Source organism: Rhincodon typus, chromosome 13, assembly GCF_021869965.1.
Source record: "Rhincodon typus isolate 14 chromosome 13, sRhiTyp1.1, whole genome shotgun sequence".
Taxonomy (NCBI): Eukaryota; Metazoa; Chordata; class Chondrichthyes; order Orectolobiformes; family Rhincodontidae; genus Rhincodon; species Rhincodon typus.
The window spans coordinates 36,470,582-36,497,150 of record NC_063344.1 but is presented as its reverse complement, the minus strand read 5'-3'; the positions used below and the strand labels follow the sequence as shown (position 1 = coordinate 36,497,150).

At 38.2% G+C, this 26,569-nt stretch overlaps 1 protein-coding gene across 4 annotated transcripts in view; it reads left to right on the top strand.

Moving 5' to 3' along the window:
- LOC109934363 (ephrin type-B receptor 3) overlaps positions 1 to 26,569 on the top strand; it is an 88,048-nt gene that overhangs the window by 51,328 nt on the left and 10,151 nt on the right. For 2 of the 4 annotated variants that reach the window (XM_020533170.2, XM_020533169.2), the window contains exons 4-13: positions 9,782 to 9,937; positions 13,674 to 14,009; positions 18,682 to 18,806; positions 20,019 to 20,181; positions 20,601 to 20,709; positions 20,833 to 20,897; positions 21,638 to 21,760; positions 21,869 to 22,116; positions 22,653 to 22,868; positions 24,788 to 24,937. In XM_020533170.2, the coding sequence (XP_020388759.1) occupies positions 9,782 to 9,937; positions 13,674 to 14,009; positions 18,682 to 18,806; positions 20,019 to 20,181; positions 20,601 to 20,709; positions 20,833 to 20,897; positions 21,638 to 21,760; positions 21,869 to 22,116; positions 22,653 to 22,868; positions 24,788 to 24,937 (1,691 nt within the window). Of the gene's footprint in view, positions 1 to 9,781; positions 9,938 to 13,673; positions 14,010 to 18,681; positions 18,807 to 20,018; positions 20,182 to 20,600; positions 20,710 to 20,832; positions 20,898 to 21,637; positions 21,773 to 21,868; positions 22,117 to 22,652; positions 22,869 to 24,787; positions 24,938 to 26,569 lie in introns of all 4 variants that reach the window. The other 2 variants (XM_048604276.1, XM_048604275.1) reach the window with 1 other exon arrangement.

Sequence of the window (26,569 nt, the reverse complement as noted above, 5' to 3'; positions counted from 1 at the left end):
TGTGCAAACAGTCCAGACAATGAGAACCACCAAGCTATTTAACCTTGGGAGGCATGATACCTAATATTAATCCATTTCTTAGCCAGTAGCCATGAGCTTCCACCTTGCTTGAGGAGACATTGGGTAGCAGTCAGCATTGGAAACTCTTGCCAAACCAGGAAAAACAGAGAACAAGTGTAGCACTAGTGCTTTGCATGTTAATTTTAGTTACTTAGGTTTGGACCTGAAATAACATGGGCGGCACAGTGGTTAGCACTGCTGCCTCGTGGCGCCAGGGACCTGGGTTCAATTCTAGCCTCGGGCGACTGTCTGTGTGGAGTTTGCACGTTCTCCCTGTGTCTGCGTAGGTTTCCTCTGGGTGCTCCAGTTTCCTCCCACAGTCCAAAGATGTGCAGGTTAGGTGGATTGGCCATGCTAAATTGCCCATAGTGTTCAGGGAGGTGTAGATTAGGTGGGTTATAGGGGGACAGGTCTGGGTGGGATGCTCTGAGGTTCGATGTGGACTTGTTGGGCCGAAGGGCCTGTTTCCACACTGTAGGGATTCTATGACTATCTTAAATGTACAAGACGTATTCTGGTCTGTATGGTTTTGTGATACAATGGGCTGTACTTTTAGCCATCGGTCCGTCATTGAAATATCTTCAACAGCATCTGCACAGGCAAAGGCGATTGCATCACTGATTGATACAGTACAGAAGGAGGTCATTCAGTCCACCTTGCCTATGGCAGCAATCTGGTGGATTGATCTCATCAGTGCCATGCCCCTATTCTTTCTCCATTATTCTGTAACCTTTTCCTTTCAAATAATTATCCAGTTCTCATTTGAATGTCATTGAATCTGTTACCACCACCTCTGAAGCAGTGCAGATACTAAGTCCTAAACTCCTAAACTTAGTCAAAGTATCTCAGCATAAAGAATGACTCATAAAATGTAAACATTATTTGAGCCTTCTGAGATAAAGCACAAAAATTGTCCTTCAGCATTTTTATTTCTCTTCCACATCGGTCTAAAAATACTTTACAGGAGGTCGCATAACTCCCGTGTCTGTCATTCATTGTTTTGATTGTATTACTTGTGTGACTTCTAGAGCTATTCCACAAAGGATGTACATGCCAGCTATCTAACTGGGAGCTTTTTTCTGTTCTCTTTGGCAATTTATCTGTGCCTACTTGTTGAACATATCTGAAGTATTTTATTGTTCTTGTCACAATTCTCTGAACAGAAGTTGTTTTGACTTTGGTTTGCTCACATTTGTCATTGCCACAGTCTGCTTATATCTTCCATAAGCAGAATAATTTACCCAGATGCTTCAATTCATCTTCTGCTTTTAAAGGTGGATGTTCTGATTTGAATGACCCCAGGATGAGACATTCACTCAATATACCCAGTACATTGTGAATTTCTGCTTCCGGTTGAACACCTAAGTTAAGGTCTAAATAAAAACTGAAAGAACTGCAGATGCTGTAAATTAGAGAAAGAAAACAGAAGTTGCTGGAAAAGCTCAGCAGGTCTGGCAGCATCTGTGAAGAGAAATCGGAATAAATGTTTTGGGCCAGTTGCCCTACCTCAGAACCTAAGTTAGGGTCCTCATTTATTATTAATTGTGAGCTCCGACTTAAACAGCGATTTGCCTCAGATTTAAAATTTAAAGGAAATGGCTTTTAAGATTTGAAAATATTTCTAAATATTCGATTTCTTAAAAAACGATGTAAAATTTGAATTCTTAAGTAAAATAGAAATTATGAGTAAAATAAAGAAAGATGCATTTAAATAAAATCTTTCACAATCTCAGGACAGCCCAAAGTACTTTTAAGTATAGTCACTGAAACAGTTCAACTACTTTGTGTCCAACCAGCTCCCACAAATAGCATTGTGTTGTAAAATGACTAGATCATCTATTTTAATAACTTTACCTGAGGGATTAATTTTGACTGGGATGCCAGGGATAAATTTCCAGTGCTTCAAAGTGGCCATTGGATGTTTGACCACACCTGGTGAAACAGATGGGTAACTCAGTTTAAAATTTATGCTGCGAAGCAACATCTCTGACATACGCGACAATCTCTCTCAGTAGAGTCAATCTGGCTGTTGGTTCTCCAGACCGTAACCTGAACTAAAACCTTGTGGCTTAGGGGACTTGAGGGCTACCAGTTGAGTAATAGGTCAAATCTGGATTGACAGAAGGTTTACATTAAGAGCAGTTCATTCTGGTATACAAACGAAGAGTTCTCCTTGGTTTCCTAAAGCAACTGAAGCACACAGTTCTGCTTCAATAGTCAGCTCCGTAATTCCATAATGGAAATGATTGCCTTGGATCAGAAGACTGCTGTACATAGCATTTAGCAATTGCAGAAGAGCTAACAGCATGAAAATCTCAACCTCTGCCCTGACTCTGTGCTCCCCCACCCTTAAAATGCAACTTCTGTTTGAAGGACAACTAACAAGATTTTTACCAGCTACTGATGTCCAAAACTATAGTCACTTACAGAATGTGTTTTGGACAATGTGTTGAGAACAACATAAGAAAATGCTGTTGAGTGTTCCTGGCATTATGGGGTAACATCAATGAGTCAGAGCAGGTGTACTATTCCAGATACTGAATAGTTGAGTTTTCATAATTAGCCTGCATACGACAGTAAAACACTGGGAAGTGCATCAGCCATACCATGAATATGCTGCTTCCTTACTTGTTTCATGGTTGTGCATGTTCCTACTGTGAGCTACTTGTACCCCATCCCTTTCAAACCTCAATTACTTCATTTACTAAGCATTCCATTCCTCATGACATTCCGTATAAAGAAATTTATCCTGTTCCATCTCCCTGCTCTCACTGACAACTTTACTAAGTATCCCCTGCCACTGACTGAAAACTGAGGAAAATAAACTGTCACTATTCAAAACCTTCCATGATTTTATTCTTCTCTCATTCTTCCGTGGGTCAGTGAAAATAGTCCTAATGTTTTAAGTATGTTTCTCAAAACTCGAGTTTCTGTCCCTGTGGAGAGATTTTGCCTGTGCTTTGTGCAAGGAAATCATTAATAATTATACTTGCTGCACAAAGGTAATTCTGTCATCCCCAATAACAGATTAAATTAAAAAGTGTTCACCATCCATGCAACATACAATTCCTAAAGCTTCACATGATCTAATCAATTTTTTGAAAATGCCCCAAACATGTCCTCTGTGAAACTTATCCTTCATCTTGTTTTAAACCAGTTCTTTTCCATCACTGCCTGGAGATCTCAGCTCATATTATCAATACTTATTTTATTACACTCAAGATTTTATGGAATCTATGTATAATTAAACTTCACCCAGATTTCAGTGGAGAATGTGATCAAGTTGTTTCACTCCCTTTTCTGAATGTAGGTTTATTTTTTAAATCATAGAAATAGTTACTGAGAAATAATGTTTGCCAATCAGATATTGGGAGCTCATGAGGTAGAATAATGTAAGATTTTTTTGTCACATCTGTAAAGTTGTCAGTTAAACACTTCAACATTAAATTCTTCCACTGTCTTGGAGTGTTCTGGAAGTAGTTTGCTGTAAGAGATCTGTGTTGACATTGGTCAGATTAGAAAGGAATGAGTTTCCTTCCAGATACTACTTGCCAAGAGGCTCTTTGTAGATAAATGCTATTTGCAGTGCTGCAATAATAGTTGGAGTAAGTCTCATATCACAGAACAGCACTCATTAAATTTTCACTGTCTAACTAAAACATGAAAGATCACTGCATATTATCACCAAATTCGGGAAGCTCAGTCAGAGTTGGCTGGATGGCTGTAACTGTAATGCATTGCTGTGCTTCATTTTACAATGTTAGATCATTTGTATAATTCACAGCATTTTGTGTCAGCAGGTAAACTAATGGCCAAATGTTCTCAGATTTAAAGGGTTGTATCGACTTAAATGTATGTAGCCATTCAAAGTTACTTTCTCAGCCTTCATAAATCTCCAAATGATACTAATATTTTAGTCTTCGATAGGGCAATGTGAGCGCTAAAGTAAAAAGCCAAATAGAAATGAAGTGAAAGCAAACCTCGTGGAGGGAGGGGCAACTGGTCTCTATTTGGTCCAATTTCTGACTGGAAAATGGCTGAAACCACCAAGTTTCCAATGCAGTACTCCCATATCCAACACCTCCTGAAGGGTAGCATGGTGGCTCAGTGATTAGTACTGCTGCCTCACAGTACCAGGGATCAGGGTTCGATTCTACCCTTGTGCAGAGTTTGCACGTTCTCTCTATGTTTGTGTGGGCTTCTACTGAGTGCTCTGGTTTCCTCTCACATTCCAAAGATGTGCAAATTAGGTGGATTGGCAATGCTGAATTGCCCATAGTGTTTAGGGATGTGTAGGTTAGGTACATTAGCCATGGGAAATGCAGGGATAGGGTGAGGGGCTGGATCAAGGTAGGATACTCTTCAGAGGCTTGGTATGGACTTGTTGGGTTGATTGGCCTGTTTCCACACTGTCGGGGAAGTTCTTGACTGTTCAGGCACTTGCCTAAATAAGGTTATAGGCCCTGTGAATATGCTAATCAGGGACCTGATGTATATTTTAGGACTCTACCGCCATCTTGGGTAGAAATTGGATATGCTCCAGTAAATGTTGCTAGATCTATAATGGCTTCACCAATGGAATGTACTGGAACTTATTCAGCCTGCAAAATAGTAGGCTAGTTTTTGTCTTCCTATCCTTAGTGTGGTACCTGGAGAAACATGACTTCTTGGATTTGCCAAGAGGCATGGAAACTGCCAGATGCCCAAACTGGAAAATAACATCAGAGTTTGCAGTTGGTTTCTGCTTTTCTGATGAGTCCCAAACCTATGTTCCAGCAAGTTTCAGACCCTTAACGTTGTGTCGATGCTGCAAAAACAGATCAGTATCTCGATTTGTGTCTTTGAGTGGGTGATGCAGAATCGAAACCTTTGTTTGATGACTAGCAAAGTGACCATGTTATTTCATGAGTGTGAGCAGAAGCATGGCCCTCGAGACTATCCTTTCCAGCAGGCAACAATGTAAATCACTTGTCAGGACCTATTGGGAAAGACCCAGTTTGTGTGAAACATAGGAATTATCCACTGCAACCAGTAGTATTCGTCCTGAGAAGCATTCTGTGCCATATTAAGGGTTGGCTCCATTCCACAGGGAATGTGGTGGATGTGGTCCTTGAAAGCAAAACCTTTGCCAGTTGCTTCACAGAACAGGTTGCAGAATAGAGTCATAGAGGTTTACAGCCTGGAAACAGGGCCTTTGGCCTAACTTGCCCATGCCACCCAATTTTCACAATTAAACTAGTCCCATTTGCCTGCATTTGGCCCATATCCCTCCATACCTGTCCCATCCATGTACTTGTGCAAATGTTTCTTAAATGATGAAATTGTACTCACTGCAACACTACGTCTTGCAGCCTGCTCAGCACTCTCTGTGTAAAAAAAATTGCCCCTCTGGATCTTTTTGTATTTCTCCCTCTCACCCTAAACCTATGCCCTCTAGTTTAAGACTCCCCTACCCTGGGACAAAGCAATTGGCTATCTACCTTATCTATGCCTTTGCTGAGTTTATTGACCTCTGTAAGGTTATCCCTCAGTCTCCTATGCTCCAGGGAAAGAAGTCCCAGCCTATTCAGCCTGTCCTTATAACTCAAGCCCTCCAGAGAGCATCCTAGTAAATCTTTTCTACACTCTTTCTAGTTTAATAATATCCTTTCTATTACAGTGTGACCAGAACTGTACGCAGTATTCCAAATGTGGCCTTTTCATTGTCTTGTACAGCTGCAACAAGATGTCCTAACTCATATAATCGGTGTTCTGACCAATGAAAGTAAGCATGCCGAAAGCCTTCTTAACCACTCTGTCTACCTGTGACTCCACTTCCAAGGAGCTATGAACCTGTACCCCTAGATCTCCTTGTTCTTTAACATTCCCCAGGGCCCTACCATTGATTGTGTAAGTTCGGTCCTGGTTTGACCTACTAAATTAAATTCCATCTGCCATTCCTCAGCCTCCTGGCCCAGTTGATCAAGATCTTTCTGTGTTCCCAGATAAACTTTCTCACTGTCCACTATACCATCAATCTTGGTGTCATCCACAAACGTACTAACCATACGTCCTGAATTCTCATCCAAATCATTTATATAAATGATGAATAATGGGGAACCCAGCACCAATCCCTGTGGCACACCACTGGTCACAGACTTCCAGTTTAAAAAAAAACCTTCTACCATCACTCTGTTTTCTACCTTCAAGCCAATTTTGTATCAAATCGGCAAGCTCTCCCTAGATTCCATGAAATTTAATGTTACTCAACAACCCACCATACGGTACCTTGTCAAAGACTAAATGATTTATCCTGTGGTATTGATGATAACTTGAAAGGAAATGGTTACAAAAAAATGCAACACATAACTTATGAGATGAGTTATCCCCATGCAGTATTACCTGCAGGCCAGCCTCCAAGAGATGACATAGTTATTTAGTAGCCACTCGCACCCCTAAGAAGTGATGATGGTGGGACTTGTGTCCTTTGACAACCGTGAAAATTAGTTTTTTGGCCAGCAAATGCAGTTGTTGAATTTGGCTTCCTCATTTAAACAACACAGTGCTATCACTGAAGAAATGACTATCTTCAACATATTGTCTGGCATTAAATGCACTGTAGCTGCAAAACAAAACTGCCATGAAAATGATTTTTCAAAATAAAACACTTCACAGCATCAAAGTCTAATCACAGGAAGAAGGTATCAGAGTTTTTTTTTCGACTTTCCATTTATTTTTGTTGTGGTAATCCAGCTTCAGTGGGCCAGAGCAAAGGATTAGTTGTGTGCTCATTTTATAAGGTGAGCTTAGTGCTAAGGGCACAGTAGGCTAGCAACTTCTTTAAAACTGTCATGAAATGGAGAAAAAAGGTCTGTATTAGTAATGATCACAGCCTGCAACTTAGCCTGTTTTTTTCACAGTTGTTTCCAGATTTCTACACAACAAATTGTAGCTGCTATGCTCTGGGCACAAGGGCACAATTTTACGATTTCCTGTCTATTATCAGATTGACTCAACATTGAGAATGGAGCCATGACAAGTTGCCTGTAATCTCCAAAGACTTTCAGTTTAGGTGAAAAAAAATTTATGATTTTGAATTACATTTTGATGTAAAGTGAAATTTTCTTTTAGTAATTTTTAATTACTCTGGAAAATCTTAGATCTGTGAAAATTTTTATCAGTGTCAAAGTCGTTGAGGAGCATAGTGGAATTTAGAACTGTGAAGGAGAACATTGGTAGTTGGCTAAAGTCAGGGGAGGAGTAGCAGTCAGAGAGGGAGGACCGTCTGGTGTCATCAGGAGCCAGACTTTTAACTGCCTTCCCACACAATTTCACTGACATAGGCTTTGCAAGGTTAATAAACTGTTTCTGATGCAAAAATGTCATTTGATCTCTTGGACCTATTAATTCATCTTCTGTCCTGTGTCTAAACTTTAATTTTGTAAAATACTATCACATTAAGTAATATTCTCAGGATACATTGTCAGTCAGGAAACATCGCCTATTTAAGTGTGTGTTAGAATATTGAGACAAGGCTCCTGTGATTTTTTCAATTTGTGCAGCAGCTCATTCTTGCTACCAAGCTATCCTTGAAAAATTGCTCCACGTTGTTTGTTTCAACTTGATAGGCAGCCGACTGCATTGTGCGCAATAGGTTTTTAACCACTTCCCAATTCCCATTATTCATACAGTGGGAGTTATGCTGTTATATTAGGTGATTGTAAATGATCACAGTAATAACAAAAAGAATATAGTTTTTTCCAAAGTTCATTTTTATTTTGGTAGAAAGCACAAGTGTCAAAATTGTAAAATTGGAGTACATGTTCACCAATTTCATTGTCAATGTTCAATGCTGAAGAAATATCACAGTAAAGACTGAATTATAATAAGCCAGGATTTGCTGTCAAAATAACTTGAGTTGCTAGTGGTACTTGCTGTTGTTTAAATGTGAATGATGCAGCAACTTCAAGCAAGAATCAAATGTGTGGTTAAATGTAAATATCTGTAAGTACTGTTCAAATTACACCACTCTACTGCCAGCTGCAGAAAGCAGTATTTTGCTGACTGCCTTACCATTGACATGCAATGAATATTATAAAGTTGCTGCATTTGTGCCGTAGACTCAAACTGAAAACACCATAGATACTCAGGGCTCGTAATTGGTAGGGTAAGTACCTTTAACTGGCATGATAAAAGTTATTTACTGCCTTTCTGACACAAAGAATTAACAATTGTAAGTTATAGTTTGTTATAGATTTGTTTTCCTTACTTTTTCTTCCTGTTCCTTTTTTGTTCCACCCTTACTCCAGTATTTCTTTCAGCCTAAAAATCACTTTTTTTACCTGATTTGATGCCGAATTCATTCCCTTTAATCCCCCTTCTCTGTGGTTGTTCCCAACTTCTAAGCCTCATTGGTTAAGGACATAACCTGTTAGTTGCCCTGTTTTCACTCTGGTTCTGAATACTCTGTTTCTTTTACAGGTCTTCTACCAATCTGCACTTTAATAAAAATTGTTTTAGGCTGAACAGTGCAGGAGCAAGTCGTAAGAATTACAGGCATTATTAGATGTCCTGCTACAGGAAAATCTGATTAATTAAAATATGACAGATGATCATTGTCTAATAATACAAGAAATCTATTCAGAAAAAGATACTGCTAGCTGCTATTTTAAAATAATCCAGACCCTATTCAGAATTGTGAAGTCTCTCAATATTCTTTTGAGCATTTTTGGTGTTGAATTCAAAGATTCAAAATATTCTCTCTTTAGAATTTGTGTTCACTTAGGCTAGATACCCGGAGTCTTTCTCCTGGGATGGAAATGTTAATAAATATTGGGGGTATAGGTTTAAGAAAAAAGAGGAGAGATGTGCAAGGAAAGTTTTTTACACAGAGGGTTGTGGGTGCCTGGAATACACTGTCAGAGGAAGTGGTAGAGGCAGATACGTTGGCAGTGTTTAAGAGGCATTTAGACAGACTCATGAACAGGCAGAGAATAGAGGAATACAGGCCATTTACAGGCAGGTGCGATTAGTTAAGAATGTCATCATGGTCAGCACAGATGTGGTGGGTCAAAGGGCCTGTTCCTGTACTGTACAATTCAGTGTTCTACATGCTTCAAACATATAGTGGAATAGGCAAAATATAGGAGCTGGGATGACTTAGTGGGTAACTCTACTGTGTTTGGTTTCAAGTCCTGATCCACTCAGGGTCAGGATAAATCGGTACCTGTCTCCAGCACAGAGAAATGGAAAGGGTTGATGCTTGGAAAGGCAAACAATACCACGTATCCAATCCAAAAAAAATTATAGCTGATATGAAACTGAACAACTAGCATTGTAATGCCCCATGTAACATGGAAAAAAGAAAGCAGCCAACTTAAATATGTTCGTGATGTCTAGCAGCAGAATAGCAGTTCACTGTAAGAACATTATTGTCTTAGAATATTAATAAGCTGTCAACCTGAACAGTCTGATTTTGTTTTGTGTTTGTCTTTGACTGCATATCATATATCTGCAATTTTTGCTTTTGAATCTTAGAGCTTTTTCAGGTTATCTGTAATGGGATTGCTTCCTTCCTAAGGAAAATGTACTGATGTTCTTTCCAAATGTGGCTTTGTCCCTGCAAGGAAAGCTTTTGAGAAGCATTTATTCTTTGTTCTATAGACTAGCTAGCATTAAACATCTAAATGTGTTTGCCGGTAAAATACTATGTTCCTAATTACTGTTTGTTCTTGGCTTTCAGCTTGTAGCCCAGGAACATTCAAATCCAAACAAGGGCATGAACCCTGCGCACTTTGCCCATCAAACAGCAGGATCAACACTGAAGCAGCCACTGTCTGTCAGTGCAAAAATGGATTCTATCGAGCTGACAGTGACCAACCTGAGATGGGATGCACAAGTTAGTCATTGGTTCTCATTTGTTTATATTAACCAGAAATATAACAGATTTTGTTATATCATGCCATTCATATTAAGCTTTGTTAATTTGTGACAAACATTGATTCTCACAGAATTGATTACAATTCTGGTACGCTGTTCTGATATTCATATATGTATCCTAATCTCTTAGGTGGTCATAGATCAGTTTTGTCTCAACTTTTCTGCTATTGGAACACCAAATACTGTCTTTAAAACACAACCTTAGCCATACAGCAAATGACCAAATCTTTGCTAAATACTATGGTGCTTTGACGTAACTTACTTCATGTTATATTCTCATACTTAAACCTGTACTTAAGTGAAGCTTCTTTATTTTTCAACACTGTAGTAATGAGTGATTTTTTTTTCGTGTTTTAAATTAAAAATACTAAAATAATGAAGCAAGGATCCGATTATGATAAAGCGACAGATGCGTCCTTACTGTCTTCATTGTCCACCAAAGCTGAAGGTTCAAAACACTCAAGACATAATGAGCAGAAGCTACCTTACTCTGCCATTAAGTCATGTTAATTGAAAATTTGACATGGGATTTTAATACTATTTAACATTAAAGATGTAATTAGAAACACAACCAAATGAATACGACCAGTATAGTAGTGGGCAAATTCAGACACATTTGAAAGAATGGCATTGCATCCAATCAAGCTCCAAATATTTTAAACACTAATCAAGTCCAGTCTTCTCAGCAATGGTGCAATAATTGCAGAACCTAAGCTGCCTAAGCTAAGATATAATCTTACTGACATAGATTATTTTACAGGCCTAAATAATAGTTTGTGTTGTGAAGGACTTTAAAGCAGACAATGACTTACAAGAACAAAGACAGCAGTTTTTAAACCACTTCCAAGGCTTTTATAATCTTCTTTCTGTTTTCTGTGTGATCCCAAAGCCATTAGTTTCTTCTTTTTATGGCACTAGGGGGAACAAGTCTGAGACAGATATATTTTTATAGTGCCATTGGGTTATTTGCAGTTTAATTATCTCAAATAGTAAATGCACCTCTGACACATTAATGACCATGCTGCTCGTCTGTAAATCTTAAGCAACTGTGTCTGTGTGTAGTTACTGCACATTAATTTTAAAGCTGAGCACTATTCAGAGTAGTTACATGCGTATTTTGTCCATGTTGGCAGCCTTAGTGCACACATGAAATATTTCGTCTTATAACGGAGATGGTTTACACTTTTTAAGCAGCGAGTGGTGTTTAGGCTTAAACATTTTTGACCTTTGTTGAAACATGCTAAGATACGCCTATGAAATTCTTTTCACAGTATGTATTTATTTTATCAAAAAAAAACTATTCGTAAGTAAATATCACAGTTTCGGTACAGCATGCCATGGGGCTTTTTTAGATACAAGTACTGAAAGGTGATTTTATGAGCGTAACTGAATATTCTTTTGAATATATGTAACTCCACTTCCAAAAAAAATTTTCAATAATGAATACTCTCAAATTTCATCAAGACAAGACAAATGGTTTAAAAAAATTAAAACCTGTTATATTTCATTGCAATGATTGCCAAAATCTTACCAAGGTAATTGTTATTCCATATTGAATTATTCTTCATTTTCTGTTATACAATACTTCCAATGTTGTGTTTAGTTCAAATCACAAAAATGGTATCTATTACATTGAATTATATCTGGGAAGGGAGTGTTATCCAACATTTTATTTATATATATTTCAGCAATATATTACTATTCCTTCGCTGTTGCTAAGTCAAAATTCTGGAACTCTGTTCCCAACAGTACCATGGTTGCACCTATACACATCCTTCTCTTAGCCCTTGCAATGTCGTTGTTCACGAAAGCAGCTCACAACCATCTTCTCAACAACAATTAAAAGTGGGCAATTAGTACTGGTTTAACCAGCAAGTTCCATGTTCTGCCAACAAATAAAAAGAAGTAAGAGTACTGAGGGGTGGTGAAATAGGAACTTACAAACAGGGGTAGGCTTTTAGCCCTTTGAGTCTGCCCCGCCATTCGAAATAATTGCTGATCAAGCACTTCATACCCATTTTTCCAAGACCATCTCCACAATGCTGTATGCCATCGGTAATCAGAAATCTATCAATCTCTATCTTAAACATTCACAAAGACTAAGCTTCCGTAGCCCTCTGTGGTAGAAAATTCCAAAGGTTCACAACCTGCTGAGTGAAAGAAAAGTCTCTTTGTCTTAAACCTAAGTGGCATTCCTCTTAATTTTTAAATTGTGGGCTCTGGTTCTTGACTCCCCAGCCACCTGCATCTATCCTATCTATCCCTTAAGGAATTTTCTAATTTTCAATTAAATCACCTCTCATTCTTTAAAAATGAATTATTTCAAGGAATCAGTTTACCGCATAATGTGATGCAGGAGCAGTGTTCAGGTGGTGTACACATTATTGGGGCCACCACTGCTTATAATTTAATATAAATAAATTGGATCCAGAAACAAGACAGAATTGTAAGAAGAACAAATGTTATTAAAAAAAGAGGAAATGTGAAATGATATGGACAATGTATAAATGATAAAAGATAGGCAATGTATCTGTCAATAGAAATTAAAAGTAATGCAATCAGGGTGAAAAAGAGATCCTTTGTATAATTAAATAATTTTAAAGCGGCTAAAGGTGAAGTTGAAAGAGATATAAAATGGAGTCTTAGTTAATTGAACACTAAGTGACACTAAACACGACCAACTCTTGGAAGTCAAGAAATGGAATATAAATCAGAGGAACACTCACACACACAAACACCCCCCACCCCCCCCGCAACACACACACACACACACACACACACACACACACACACAGTTAAATATTGCATCACAAGGAAACTAGAAAATTTCATTTAGATACTGTGCAAATGCAAATAATACCATGAGGAATGCCAGACGTCTACGGGTAGTGACCTTAGTGCTGAATAAATGTGAAGAAAAAATGTTGTATTTATCCTCTTTCAAATGATATATTATTTTTTCCTAAAATGATTATCTCCAAAGAGTTTGCCTTAACACATTTGGTTTAAAAAAGAACTTAATAGCTTTTACTGTGCATTTAAAGATTTGTCAGTCTCAGACGCTTTCCATTTCTTTTATTAGCACAATGCAGGCAATGGACAGGTTGTTAAAACTACATCTGAAGTTGCATTCTGCCTTCTATAAACTTAGTGTCTCAGATGCTTCCCCATTGCCTGCTTATCTGCAAAAGCTGTACCCAACCCCAGATGCCTTCTTTGAGAACAGGCTTTAATCGCATTTTATAACTTTTCCTTTTTAAACAGTAATTTGCCTCTCCAGTGACCTTCAAAGTGTTTTCAAAGCTGATGTTGTATCCTTTTGTCTGGCTGTATATAATCTCCCATTGTCTCAAAATGCGAATATATTTTCATCTTAAAAAAGTAGTTCTGATCAGCACTTAATTTATAATAAAGACAAGTAAGTATTGCAGTCTACTTCTAGTCTGCTGTTTTATTTGATTTATTATAGATTAATTCAGTGAGAAGATCAATTTCTGTGAAATAAGATGCAAACTGATTTGTATGCCTGAATTCAGTGTTGCCACCCTATGTTACAGGGAAGCAACATATATATTTCAGTAATATAACACAAAATATGTATTACATAAATGATAAATGCATGTTTCTATATTTATACATGTTAAATTTATGTATGTTCAACACACATTCTAACTTGGAATTTTAATTTTACTAAGGTGTGCCTTCTGCTGCACGTAATGTTATTTCAAATGTGAATGAGACTTCTCTGAGTTTGGAGTGGAGTGAGCCACAGGATACTGGTGGCCGTGACGACCTGCTCTATAATATCATCTGCAAGAAGTGCAGCGTAGAAGGCAAAATCTGCTCCAGATGCGATGACAATGTTGAGTTTGTCCCACGACAGCTGGGCCTGACGGAAAGGCACGTGTTTATCAGCAATCTTTTGGCTCACACCAGATATACATTTGAAATCCAGGCAGTAAATGGAGTCTCCAGCAAGAGTACACTTCCTCCTCAGTTTGCAGCAGTTAACATCACCACAAATCAAGCTGGTAAGTACAACATTGTTTCAACATTTAAGTTTGTAATGTCTGCATATAACCTAATCATTCCAGCTCCCCAATAAATAGTTCAGTGAATCTGTGCTTTATATTCCCCAGTGTAATGTAAAATAATCACTGATATCTGTGTAGATTGCATCTGTGCAGACTGTGACATTGCCCCCTGTGGAGGAGCAAGGTATCACTGACAGCAAGTTGGGGACATCAGAAGTTGCAATCTGCTTTATAATTCAGTAATATAACACAAGAGCCCATGGTGTTAGGGGCAAGGTACTGCTGAGTAGCAGAAAGCAGAGAGTAGGGATGAAGGGGGTCTTTTTCAGAATGACAGCCAGTGACTAGCGGAGTTCCACAGGGGTCAGTGTTGGGACAACAACTATTCACATCATACCTTGACAATCTGCATGAAGTAACTGTGGGCATTGTTGTTTAGTTTGGAGATGACACAAAGATAGTTGAAGGGACAAGTAGTGTTGAGGAAGCAGGAAGGCTGCAGAAGCATTTGGATAGGCTAGGAGAATGGGCAACAAAGTGGAAGATGGAATATAATGTAGGAAAGTGAGTTTATGCACTTTGACAGGAAGAATAGAGGCTTAAACTATTTTCTAAATGGGAAAAGTCTTTGAAAACCTGAAGCACAAAGGGACTTGGGAGCCCTAGTTAAGGTTTCTGTTAAGGTTAATGTGCAGGTTCAGTTGGCAGTTAGGAAGGTAAATGCAATGTTTGCATTCCTATCAAGAGGACTAGAATACAAGATCAGGGATGTACTGCTGAGGGTGTGTAAGGCTCTGGTTGGATTGCATTTGGAAAATTGTGAGTAGTTTTGGGCCCCGTATCTAAGGAAGGATGTGCTGGCTTTGGAGAGGTTCCAGAGGAAGTTTACTAGAATGATCCCAAGGCTGAAAGACTTGTCATATGAGAAGCGGTTGAGGACTCTGGCTCTGTACTCGATGGAATTCAGAAGAATAAGGGGGATCTCATTGAAACTTACAGAATACTGAGAAACTTGTATAGAGTGGACATAGAAAACATCTTTCCATTGGTAGGAGAGAAGGATTCAAGCGCACAGCCCAGAGTGAAGGGATTAAGATGAGGGGGAATTTCTTCAGCCAAGCCTAGCCAGCGATGCCCTCATCCCATAAATGAATAAAGAAAAAAATATATTGCCACAGAAATTTATGGAGGCCAAGACATTGCGTGTATTTAAGACGGAGATAGGTAAGTTCTTGGTTAGTAAATGGATCAAAGGTTACAAGAGAATGGATTGAAAAACATATCAGCCATAATCAAATGGCGGAGCAAATTCAACAGGCCTAATGACGTAATTCCACTCCTATATCTTATAACCTTAACACCTCAGTTTCTCCAACATACCAACCACAACCTGGTCTTTTCAGTCTCAATTAAAGTAAACGCAATTGACACTAGCTTCAAAAAGCACCAGCTGAAATTTTAGGCCCCAATAGAAGTATGCAAAGAACCAGGTAAGTGCAGATTTCACACCACCTGCCAGGATGCTGCTTCTTTGGCATCACCCTGTCCTCAGGCTATTTTATTCTTTCGGAATAATGATCAATTTTTAAGATGTTAACAATTTCCAGCATAGTTCTAGTCAGAATGTAACAGTTGACTATTTGTGATTTTGCCTCCTTTAATTTATCTTGGTTAACGTTAAGGGTGTGTGCAAACAAATATGTAAGTGGATTCCTCTGATCTCTGTCCTGTTTCACCTCAGCCTATCAGGCCAGATTAAAAGCACTGTTGTACATTCCCTGAAACTGGTGTAGGCAGAATAAATACAGCTTTGCAGTCACAATGCCTGTACTTTATACCAGTGCAAGTGTCAATTATTTGTTGTTGCAGGATAACTGGTGTTATTGTTGGCACATCTCATGTACTGAAGAACAAATGCATTTCTTTTACAAACAAAAATGCAATTTAAGTATTTCAGCGATAGTAGGAACTGCCGATGCTGGAGAATCTGAGATAACGAGGTGTAGAGCTGGATGAACGCAGCAGGCCAAGCAGCATCAGAGGGTCTAAAGAAGGGTCTCGACCCGAAACGTCAGCTTTCCTGCTTCTCTGATGCTGCTTGGCCTGCTGTGTTCATCCAGCTCTACACCTTATTATCTTAAGTATTTCAGTGCCAGGTTGCACAGAAAACATACAAATTTAAAAACTGTCATTTTGACACACATTTGTTGCACCAATATACAAAAATTATATTTACAACAAATTTGCAAGAGGTGAGGTGTGCTTTGATATATGCATTTTACAGAAACACACACATTTTCTATATTCTGAAGGTTATGTTCTGCTTATTGAGTACGTCACCACAAAAGGATATGTTGCAATAGCAACAGTCTTGTAGGTTTCTAAAACTCTTGATTCCAATTATTGAAAGCTCTCAACCCTTGAGCAGAGAGGATTTATTTGAGGGTGGCCATCCTTGAGGTTAAGACTTGTCTGACTTTCACATTAAGCTCCCCTTTTGTATTGTAGCTTATCTTCCAGTGATTAAGGCCTGAATATTCATTCACTTGGCACTTTCTATGTTATAAGTCTGACACAATGAAATGGTGTTAGGGGACCTGCTAAATCACAGCCCGAAGCAGCTGGTGGGATGCCATCAGGCTTTGTCAGACAGGAATTCACACTGGCAGTCCAGGTGCTGGATGGTGTAGCTGTAATTAGGCCTTGAGAGACAGATGACTGTGTTCTGGATTCTGCTGTTAAGAGAATCTTACCTCCAGGCAGTATGTATGTAATTTGTCCATTGATTGGTGTTTAATGGATGGTATTAGCTTCCATTGTTGCATGACTGGATTAGAGGAGTTGGGCAGCAGAGCTGTAAGTGGAGGAAATCTGAAGTCTTTCTCTTTATAGGTAAAATTTTTAAAATAGCTTGGGTTTAAACATTGCAGTAAGATGATGGAACTTGTTCTGTGCACTCACAGTTCCACTTGAAATTCTATTATAGCAGAAAAAGATAGCCCTCTTGAAGTGGATTGCTGTACAAAAGCAATAACCTAGACAGCAAGTGAACATATTTGTTTTTAACAATAAAAGATATATTTTTATGGATCTTAGTTTAGCATGCTCAAACATAACAAGGCACTTCACAGGGACATTATAAAACAAAAATTAAGGTTGAATAGCATCTTAAACATTAGGCTAATAGCCAAATGCTTAATCAAAGAATCTTAAGGAGTATCTTTGAGAAAACATTTAGGGAGGAAATTACAGAGTTCATGACCAAGTTAGGCTGAGCACATCATTACCAAAATTGTGGGTAGCTGAAGCAATCAGAAATGGAGAATCACAGGTAACTTAGGAGAAGCTGTGCAGCTGTTAATGAAGGTCGAGATTATGGAAGGATCTAAAAGCAAAGATGAGAATGTTAAAATGGAGCCATTGCTTAAAGCAGATGTCAGTGCAGGTCAGTGAGCACAGAGGCAATGAATGAACAGAAATCTATGCAACTTAGAACATGAGCAGCAGAAGTTTGGATAATCTAAAGTTTATTTAGAGTAGAATGTGGGAAGCTAAACAGGAAATGTCAATTCTGGAGGTAACAAAAATATGGATGAGGACATCAGAAGCAACTGAGCTGAAACAGGGGCTGAGCTAGACACTTCTACAAAGTGAAAATAGGTGGTCTTGGTGATAAAGTAGATGGCAAAAAGTTATCTTAAATGTAAGTAATATAAAAGTAAGAACCTGAGATGAAGAAATGTCATATCAGACTTCAAATGCTAACTCTGCTTCTTTCTCTGCAGATGCTGCCAGGCCTGCTGAGTTTCTGACATTTCCAGATTTTATTTTATGAAAAGTCATAATGTTTCAAAATATTTTCTATTGAATCATTGTAAATTAAGGAAAGTTTGTTTGTTTAATCTTTACTAATTTAGTAAGAGTTTAACATGTAACAAATTTAATAATTTGTAGATGTTATGGGTATAAAACAAAAGAACTTCTTTCCTTTAGTTGTTGGTAAAATATGGGTGTTATAAATAGAATACGCTGTGAGTGCAATGAGAAATGATGAATAACTGCACTCACAAGATGGGACATATTCTACCGCAGACTTAGTGATATTCATCATTCACTCATGAAAGTATACAGCGGCTAAGAACATGTTTTTAAATGAGAGTTCTTTTGGTTGAACAAATGACACAGTTTTATAAAAAAGTGAGTTTTAGCTAAGGGAAATCCCTATACTGTTTAGGTATCAGCTTATTTCAGTTGTAGGTGTTTATTATCAGATGTTTTTAAAATTCTGTACAATTTTGATGGAGTTCTTTGTGAACAATTAATTTCTGGTTGAATGTTCAATTAGACACCAATTTAAAATTATTACTCAGCAACAGTAAATTTTTTTCCATGAAGTGTTGGATTTGAGAATATACTGCTGAGAGAGTTATTGAGGAAGTGATCACTTCATATTTATAATAGAAAATTGGCTATACATTTGAAACAAGAAAACATGGTACTGTGGTGACTGAGTAGGTAAATAGGAATTGTTTTGGATTGCTGTAATAAAGAGCTATTAGAGATACAATGTGTCAAAAGACCTGTACCGTAAACACCTTTGGTTTTGTTGTTGGTGCATGGAACAAAAAAGAAATGTTTGCAACGTTTAGTGTTTGTGTGTTGTTTGCAGCTCCTTCACCTGTCCTTATGGTGCACTTACTGAGTGCCACATCAAATAGCATGACTCTATCATGGCTTGCACCTGAAAAACCCAATGGCATAATCCTGGATTATGAGCTGAAATATCGTGAAAAGGTACAGTAATGCTATTCATACTGCTGAAAAGATCAGGCATGCTTGCACTTTAGTAACACTAATCCCAGACCATTGAAGTATTCTGTTCCCAGTAGTTATTTTCAGTTGTTTATGCAGGTCTAGTAGATTACTGGAAAATAAAACATTGTACAATTTTTTAAATTGTTCAAGAAGGAATCACAGACATTTTATAGCCCAGAAAGAGGCCATTGGGCCCATTGTGCCTGCACCAGCTGTCTTAAAGACCATCTCATCTCTTGCCGTTTGCCTCACATCCTTCCAGAACCTTGCGTATTGTCCTTGTTCAAATAATTATCTAATTCCCTTCTGAATACCTCAATTGAACCTTCCTCCACCACACTGTCTGGCACTGTATTCCAGAGCCTATGCACTCATTGTGTGAAAGATTTTTCCTTGTCATTTTGCTTCTCTTACAAATTACTTTAAATCTGTGTTGTCTCGCTGTTGATCTTTTCATGAATGGGAATATTTTCTCCCTGTTTATTCTGTCCAGATCTCTCAGTTTTGTATGTTTCTATCAGATTTCTTCTCAGCCTTCTTTTCTGTGAGGAATTCAGTTCCAACGTCTCTGGTTTATTATCACAGTTGAAATTCATTATCCCTGGACCTGTTTTCACAAACGTTCTGTACCCTTGCCAATGCCTTCAGTTTCTTCCTAAGGAGTGGCACGCAGAACTGGGGAAAACACTCCAGCTGAGACCAACCTAGTCTGTTATACGAGTTCAACACAACCTCTTTACTCTTGTATTGCATGCCATTTTTAATAAAGACATTATATCCAAGTATATTTTATTAGTCCTCTCGCAACCACTTCCACCTTTAATGACAAATGCACAAATACACCAGGTTCCTCTGCACCTGCACCCCCTTCAGAGTTGTCCCTTTAATTTATACTTTTACTCTATGTTCTTCCTAACAAAATGTACTACCTCATACTTCTCCACATTGCATTTCACCAGCCACTTAACCGCCCACTCAACCAATTTTAGCCATGCTGTTGCAAAGAATTTGAATACGAATCGTTTTTCAAATGTGATTTGTAACACACTCTTCAATTTGTATTTTTTTTACACAAGTTTAAAAAAAAAACTCTTTTAGTATCACTTGGCAGCTAAGTTATGGATTGGACAATAACTATTGACCCTGTCCTAAAACTTATTCATCAATATTTTTACATGTATTTTAATCCAGGACCAAGATGAATCAACAGCATCAACCATTACAAGTCAGAAAAACACAATTCGCATTGAAGGGTTAAAACCATCTGCTTCTTATGGAGTTCAGGTGCGAGCCAGGACAGTGGCTGGATATGGAAAGTACAGCGAAACTGTAGATTTCCAGACCCTGATGGAAAGTATGTCTATTTAATTTTGACTTTGGTTGGCAGTATTCAACAAGGTTTCCTAGAGATATAAAGTTAAATATTTTGCTGATAATTTGCTAACACTATGTTAGATATATTATCAATATTGCAAAAATATGAGTTATCTAAATCTCTTCACTTTTGGGAATTTTTGTAATCTAATAGTGACATTTGTCAAATGATTTACAGAAAGTAATTAATAAATCCTTGAGAGATCAGATAGTATGTAGAGCTGTAGGAAACAGATGATGATTTAAGACCAGGATTAATCTTTGTGAAAGTGGAATACACATATAAACACATTCACAGATTGTTAAGGGCTTCACATTTCTTTGTTTTCATTCCTTTTTATGAAACTACCCTTTTCTACTGGTTGAACTCTTAAGTAATACCTGTCCTTTTCTATTCAGATGAGAGTGGGAAAAGCATCCAAGAACAATTGCCCCTGATTGTAGGTTCAGCCACTGCAGGCCTGGTATTTATTGTAGCTGTGCTTGTGATTGCATTTGTGTGCATCAGGTAATTAAATCTTTTCATATGCTCAAAAAAGGCTTTTGTAAGAATTTTAATTGTCTATATTTAATGCTTTTACTGTCACAATAAAGGTTTCCATAAAATATTTCTTTTCTATTTTGTATGAAGGAAACGTGGAAGTGGTTCAGAGTCAGAATACACTGAGAAACTCCAGCAATACAGCACCGGCCACAGTAAGTTCCTTCATGAAAGTTTTCCATAAGAAATATATTGGGGTAGAAATTTGTCTCGAGCTGTTTGCAGACCCAGAATCAGGGCTGAGCAAGGCATATGTAACTCAACCAGGACACCCACAACCGACCCAGAATTGGGCATCAGGTCTCATTTCAATTGGTTTGGTGAAATTGAGCGAATGTTGTGCCCTTAGGCATCTCAAATATTTCAGCATTTTGAAATTCATGCTGTTCGATGGTAGCAGCCTCTTGTGATGCAGATGAGCACAGAGTAGGATAGACCTGTTTGAGGTGGATTGAGCAGAAGATGTCATGATACTTTGGATCCATGACAAGCATTCCTACACCTCCTATCACCACAGAACAATTTTTTCAAAGTTCTGTTTTAAAATTGCCAATTATATTTTTTGATGGCCACATTAGAATTGAAGAATCCTAATTGGATTGGGCTCAGTTTCTGTCCTGCTTGTCTAAGAGCAACTTTCTCCACGGCACTCAAAATGAAAGTCAGGGCCTTTTTTTCTGAAGAAGGGTCCCAATTCGAAACATCAGCTTTCCTGCTCCTCTGACGCTGCCTGGCCTGCTGTGTTCCTCCAGCTCCACACTTTGTTATCTCTGACGCCAGCATCTGCAGTTCTTGCTATCTCTCTGTTCTATTTTCCATAGCTAGTTATTTATTCAGGAAGTGTAATCCATGTGCTCTATTAATGCTGTTAATCCCTTCTCTTTATTGCTAATAGTCACACCAGGAATGAAGGTTTATATTGATCCTTTTACCTATGAAGATCCCAATGAGGCTGTCAGAGAATTTGCCAAAGAAATTGATGTATCCTGTGTTAAAATTGAAGAAGTGATTGGAGCAGGTAGACCAAAAGGCATTGACAATCTCTTATACTAAAACATATCTAAATTTGCCATGTTTTATGTGACGCATAATCGGAAATTTAACTTGTAATGTTATTTTTGTGCAGGTGAATTTGGGGAAGTATGTAGAGGACGCCTTAAACTTCCAGGACGAAGGGAGATCTTTGTAGCAATCAAAACACTTAAGGCTGGTTATACTGAAAGACAGCGAAGGGATTTCCTAAGTGAAGCTAGTATTATGGGACAGTTTGATCATCCAAATATTATCCATTTGGAGGGAGTGGTCACTAAAAGCCGCCCAGTCATGATTGTTACCGAGTTTATGGAGAATGGTGCCTTGGATTCCTTCCTCAGGGTAAGTACAAGGTTTAATGCTTCTTACATCTAGTCTTTTTCTCTATCACATGGTCCTTTGCGGTTGTTGAAATCCATGGAAAGTAAAATCATGAGGAATGTATAACTGGTGGTCAATTTACTACCAGCACTTTCTACCCCCTCAAAGTTGAACCTCACCTCTTTTATTATACATAAATGATTTTTCAGTACATTGCTTCCCTCTCAACTTAGATTAAATGTGACATAGCAACAGTTAATTATAATGGAATTTCATAATTTTCCTAAACTGAAGTGAAATGCTTTGACGACAGGGGTTAATATGCTCACTGTGAGCCTGAAAATAAATATAAGCATACTTGGCAGATCTCTTTATGTGATATAGCGCAGGTGTGTTCTTTATAGTCACATGATTGAAGGGATGTCAATTTATTTCATCAGGGCTACCTCAGGAATCTCAAAGAAACCTGAGCTCTGCTTCCACAGCCTTTATAGAAACAAAATACTTAGTGCATTTTGTTCATTGAATTTCTGACCTTGTTTCTTGTTTTTTTGCAGATGAATGATGGACAGTTCACAGTCATCCAGCTGGTCGGCATGTTAAGAGGAATTGCAGCTGGGATGAAATATTTGTCAGAAATGAACTATGTGCACAGAGATCTGGCAGCCAGGAACATTCTGGTCAACAGTAATCTTGTGTGCAAAGTGTCAGATTTTGGTTTGTCGAGGTTCCTGGAAGATGATCCAACTGATCCAACCTACACAAGTTCACTGGTGAGGGCAACAGTTCATTAAGTTCTGTGTACTTCTTTCTCAAGTTGTTTAAACACGAGTTCTAACAATGAAATGGGATAGTTAGACTATGCATAAAACTGTAAATGTTATACTGGCTGCAAAAGACTCATGGGAAAATCTGAAAATACAAATGATAAAACTGTTTTGTGTTGTAATATTCACCTCATGTGCTGTTTTATAAATGTTTTTAATTACCAATGTAGTTTGAAATCACTCCAGTTTCCTTTGTGTCATTGGGCTGAATTTTACTAGAGTTTAACAAAGTGACATTTTGGCAATTTTTATGGAGGGTTTCTCTCCACGAGCCTTAATGGGTTTCCTTACATTACCATTCCCGTCTTCTTCACCATCGTTCAGTATAACCAGTCTCATTACCTGTGCATTCCACCCCTCTTAGTGTAACCTCCTACTCACCACATGCAGGAGTATTCCAGGATCACCTGGAATTGCTGGCACCAGCACCATTTTGAAAGGCCGACCATCTATGTGGCCAAGTGCTGGCAGTCTTCATCCACCTGACATGGTTCCTGTCATTTCTCCCATACATGTTGCGCAGAGGAACTTATTACCTTTCCTTTCCATCAGGGATCTGGGGGTCCTGGTGGATAAATGGGAGTGTGTGCGTATGGTTGCTGCCATGACTTGTCAATGACTGCTGTCCAACATGCAGGACTGGAGGACTGAGCAAGTGACAAGCGGAATCTTTTTTATTATTCATTAATGGGATGTGGGCATTGCTGGCTGGGCCTTTATTTGTTGCTTACTTCTAGCTTTCCTTGAGAAAGTGGTAGTGAGTCACCTTCTTGAATGACTGCAGCCAATTTGGTGTAGGTAAACCCACAAAGCCTTTAGGGAGGGAGTTCCAAGATTTTGATCCAGCAACACTGAAGAAATGTCTGTTCGACAGTGGGACTTACAAATTGGGACTTCGTGCTTTCGACATCCGGTATCTTCTAACTGCCAGTCCGACACAATTGTCCCAAATTTCTAGCCATTGCTCACATTGTTCTAGGGCTATTTTCCCTATTGTGCCTCAGTGTTATATTTCTGTTGGATCTAAATGTATCAGATTTTTTAAAAAATTACAATTGGTTTAGTGATTCAAGGAGCCAGCTGATCAACATTCGGGGAATGCTCAGAAGTTGAGGTGAGGCTGCTGTTTAGGCTGCACATAGACTTGTTTCGCCTGATGGTGTTGGACCCATGTTTGGGGAGCGGATGCTCATGTGTGTAGAGTGTAAAGAAGAGGTTGCTTTATGTTGCAGAGTCCGATTTAAGCACTTTGCTGCTCCAGTACTGTAAAGATTCACCTCAGAATTCTCATATGCTGCTTTTACAGCAGTTAACATCAGTCCCTTTAAATGATAACTGGTTAGACCACTCAACATGTGCTACATCTGAATCTATTATAAACAGCACATGCTTCATGCATTTGTATGTCAAAATGGTAATCACAGTCTAAACCCAATTTGCCTCTATAAAATGCTAAATTGTAAAAATACTTAAATAATATGGCCTTTAAAATAAATGTTCATGATGATTAACAGCTTTCTGCTATTCAAGGGTATTTCTGGAAATTGAATCAGGTCAGCTTTACCTTCAAAGGGATACCCATCTCCACTTTTCAATTGAGAAAAAGGGAAGCAGCAGCAATTGCAAATTGTCCTTATCCTTTCTGCAGTTCACGAGAAACTAATTTAAACTCATACACTGAGATCTTCTGACCTCTCCAGTAAGAGATGAAAACTGACAGAGAGCCAGGTGATTTATACTTTTCTCCCAAAATGATTTGCTCTTGACAAGAGGTGGACACTTTTTTGTTTTATATGGCGTGTAACTTCGTATCAAAGTGTTGAAACTGAAGGGGAACTGAAAAGGACTTTCTGTTTCATTACCAGGGTGGCAAAATTCCAATCAGGTGGACAGCTCCTGAAGCAATTGCTTATCGCAAGTTCACCTCAGCCAGTGATGTATGGAGTTATGGAATTGTCATGTGGGAAGTGATGTCATATGGTGAGAGACCCTACTGGGACATGTCAAATCAAGATGTAAGTGTTTGAGCTGATAAGCAGGCAAGCATATTGAATGAGGGCTTCATTTGAAGTGTTAAACACTTAAGCAAAATGCTATCACTTTGCTCACTTCTAATGAAGTATCCTCTCGATTATTTTGGATATTGGCTTGTTTGGATAATTCTCAGATTGTACTGACTTGATGCAGGATTTTGTTTCACTTGGGTCAAGACTTTGATATCAAAACTCTTAAGATTTCTCCTCCAAAGTCAGGTCAAAGTAAATGTGGTAGGATTTGGCATGAAATTAACAGCAGGACTTTCATGCAGATCTGAAAATGGACGCCAGAACTATGAGTCCTGTTTTTGACATTAACAGGGTTCAGATGGATACCTATGTATTGATGGTACCAAAGAGAATTAGAATAAATGTTTCTGGGTAATTGTGGGACATGTGATGGCTTATTGTGGGGAAGTCCTTGCTCCATATTAAAACAATTGAAGTTACAGTTCAAAACATTATTTATAATAGGGTAAATGCTGTCCATTTGAATTTTGGAAATACAGTGTCTTGGTATTGCTTCTTCTGAGGCTGATAGTAGTCAAATATATACCTCCTATACTCTAGCATCTAGTTATGCTTTCTACCCACAACAAGGGGTGACCTAAGGCTAAAAACTGCCTAATATCTCCCAGAGAGAACAGTTCTTAAGATGGTTTCTTTGGTTTGAAATCAGGACATAGACATCAAATACTTTTGATCTCACAGAATAACAGACAGGGACTGGGTGTATTTTACTTTTATGAAGAATGATATTAGCCAGTCAAGGCTTTATACAAATTTCAGACTGTCAAACGGCTGAGGGGAATTTCCATTTAGTTGCCTTTATCAACTTGTGCGAGGGTTTTGATTTTACACAACACACAGCCTTCATGGTGGAACTGGACTGTTGGAACATGTGCCAAATTGTGGATTTTGTCAAGCTGTGGATTTCAATTTAAACATCGGTTTATGATTAGTTTGGCAACTCATCAAGTCTGTCTCTCTCAAAAGAAGTCAATGTATCTTTCCTGAGATTCAGTGCTCAAAACTTAATGCTGTTCTGCAGATGAGATCTGACCAAGTCTGTACAATGGAGCTACAACTTGTACACATATGTAGTTCAACCTACTGAGATAAAGGATAGCATTCCACTAGCCTTCTTTATTCCTCTTCTACATGTACAATAACTTTAGTGATTTGTGTACGGTATCTAGATTCTTGCATTGCTTCACTTATCCATAGCTTCCAGCCATGCATAATTTAGACGGTATCTTAGATTTATAGATTTATAATTTAGACTTTGTCTTTCTCAGATCCAAAGAAGATGTCCTCATACTTCACATTAAGCTCTGTCCCTTAGTTTCACTATCTCATTTTACAATATTCCTCCTATTTACATAATTTACAGTGCTTCCCAGCTTGGTATCATATGCAAACTTAGACATAAAACTGTCTATTTCTATATTTGGCTTTACTGCATATGGTGAAGAGCTGAGTAAACATTCCTAGAAAGCACCAATTCTCATATCCTGTCAACCATCATTCTTGTCCTTGATCCCTACTTTACGTTTTCTACTTCCTAACCAATTACCTTCCATGCCAATAGGTTAACTTGAAATGTATTTA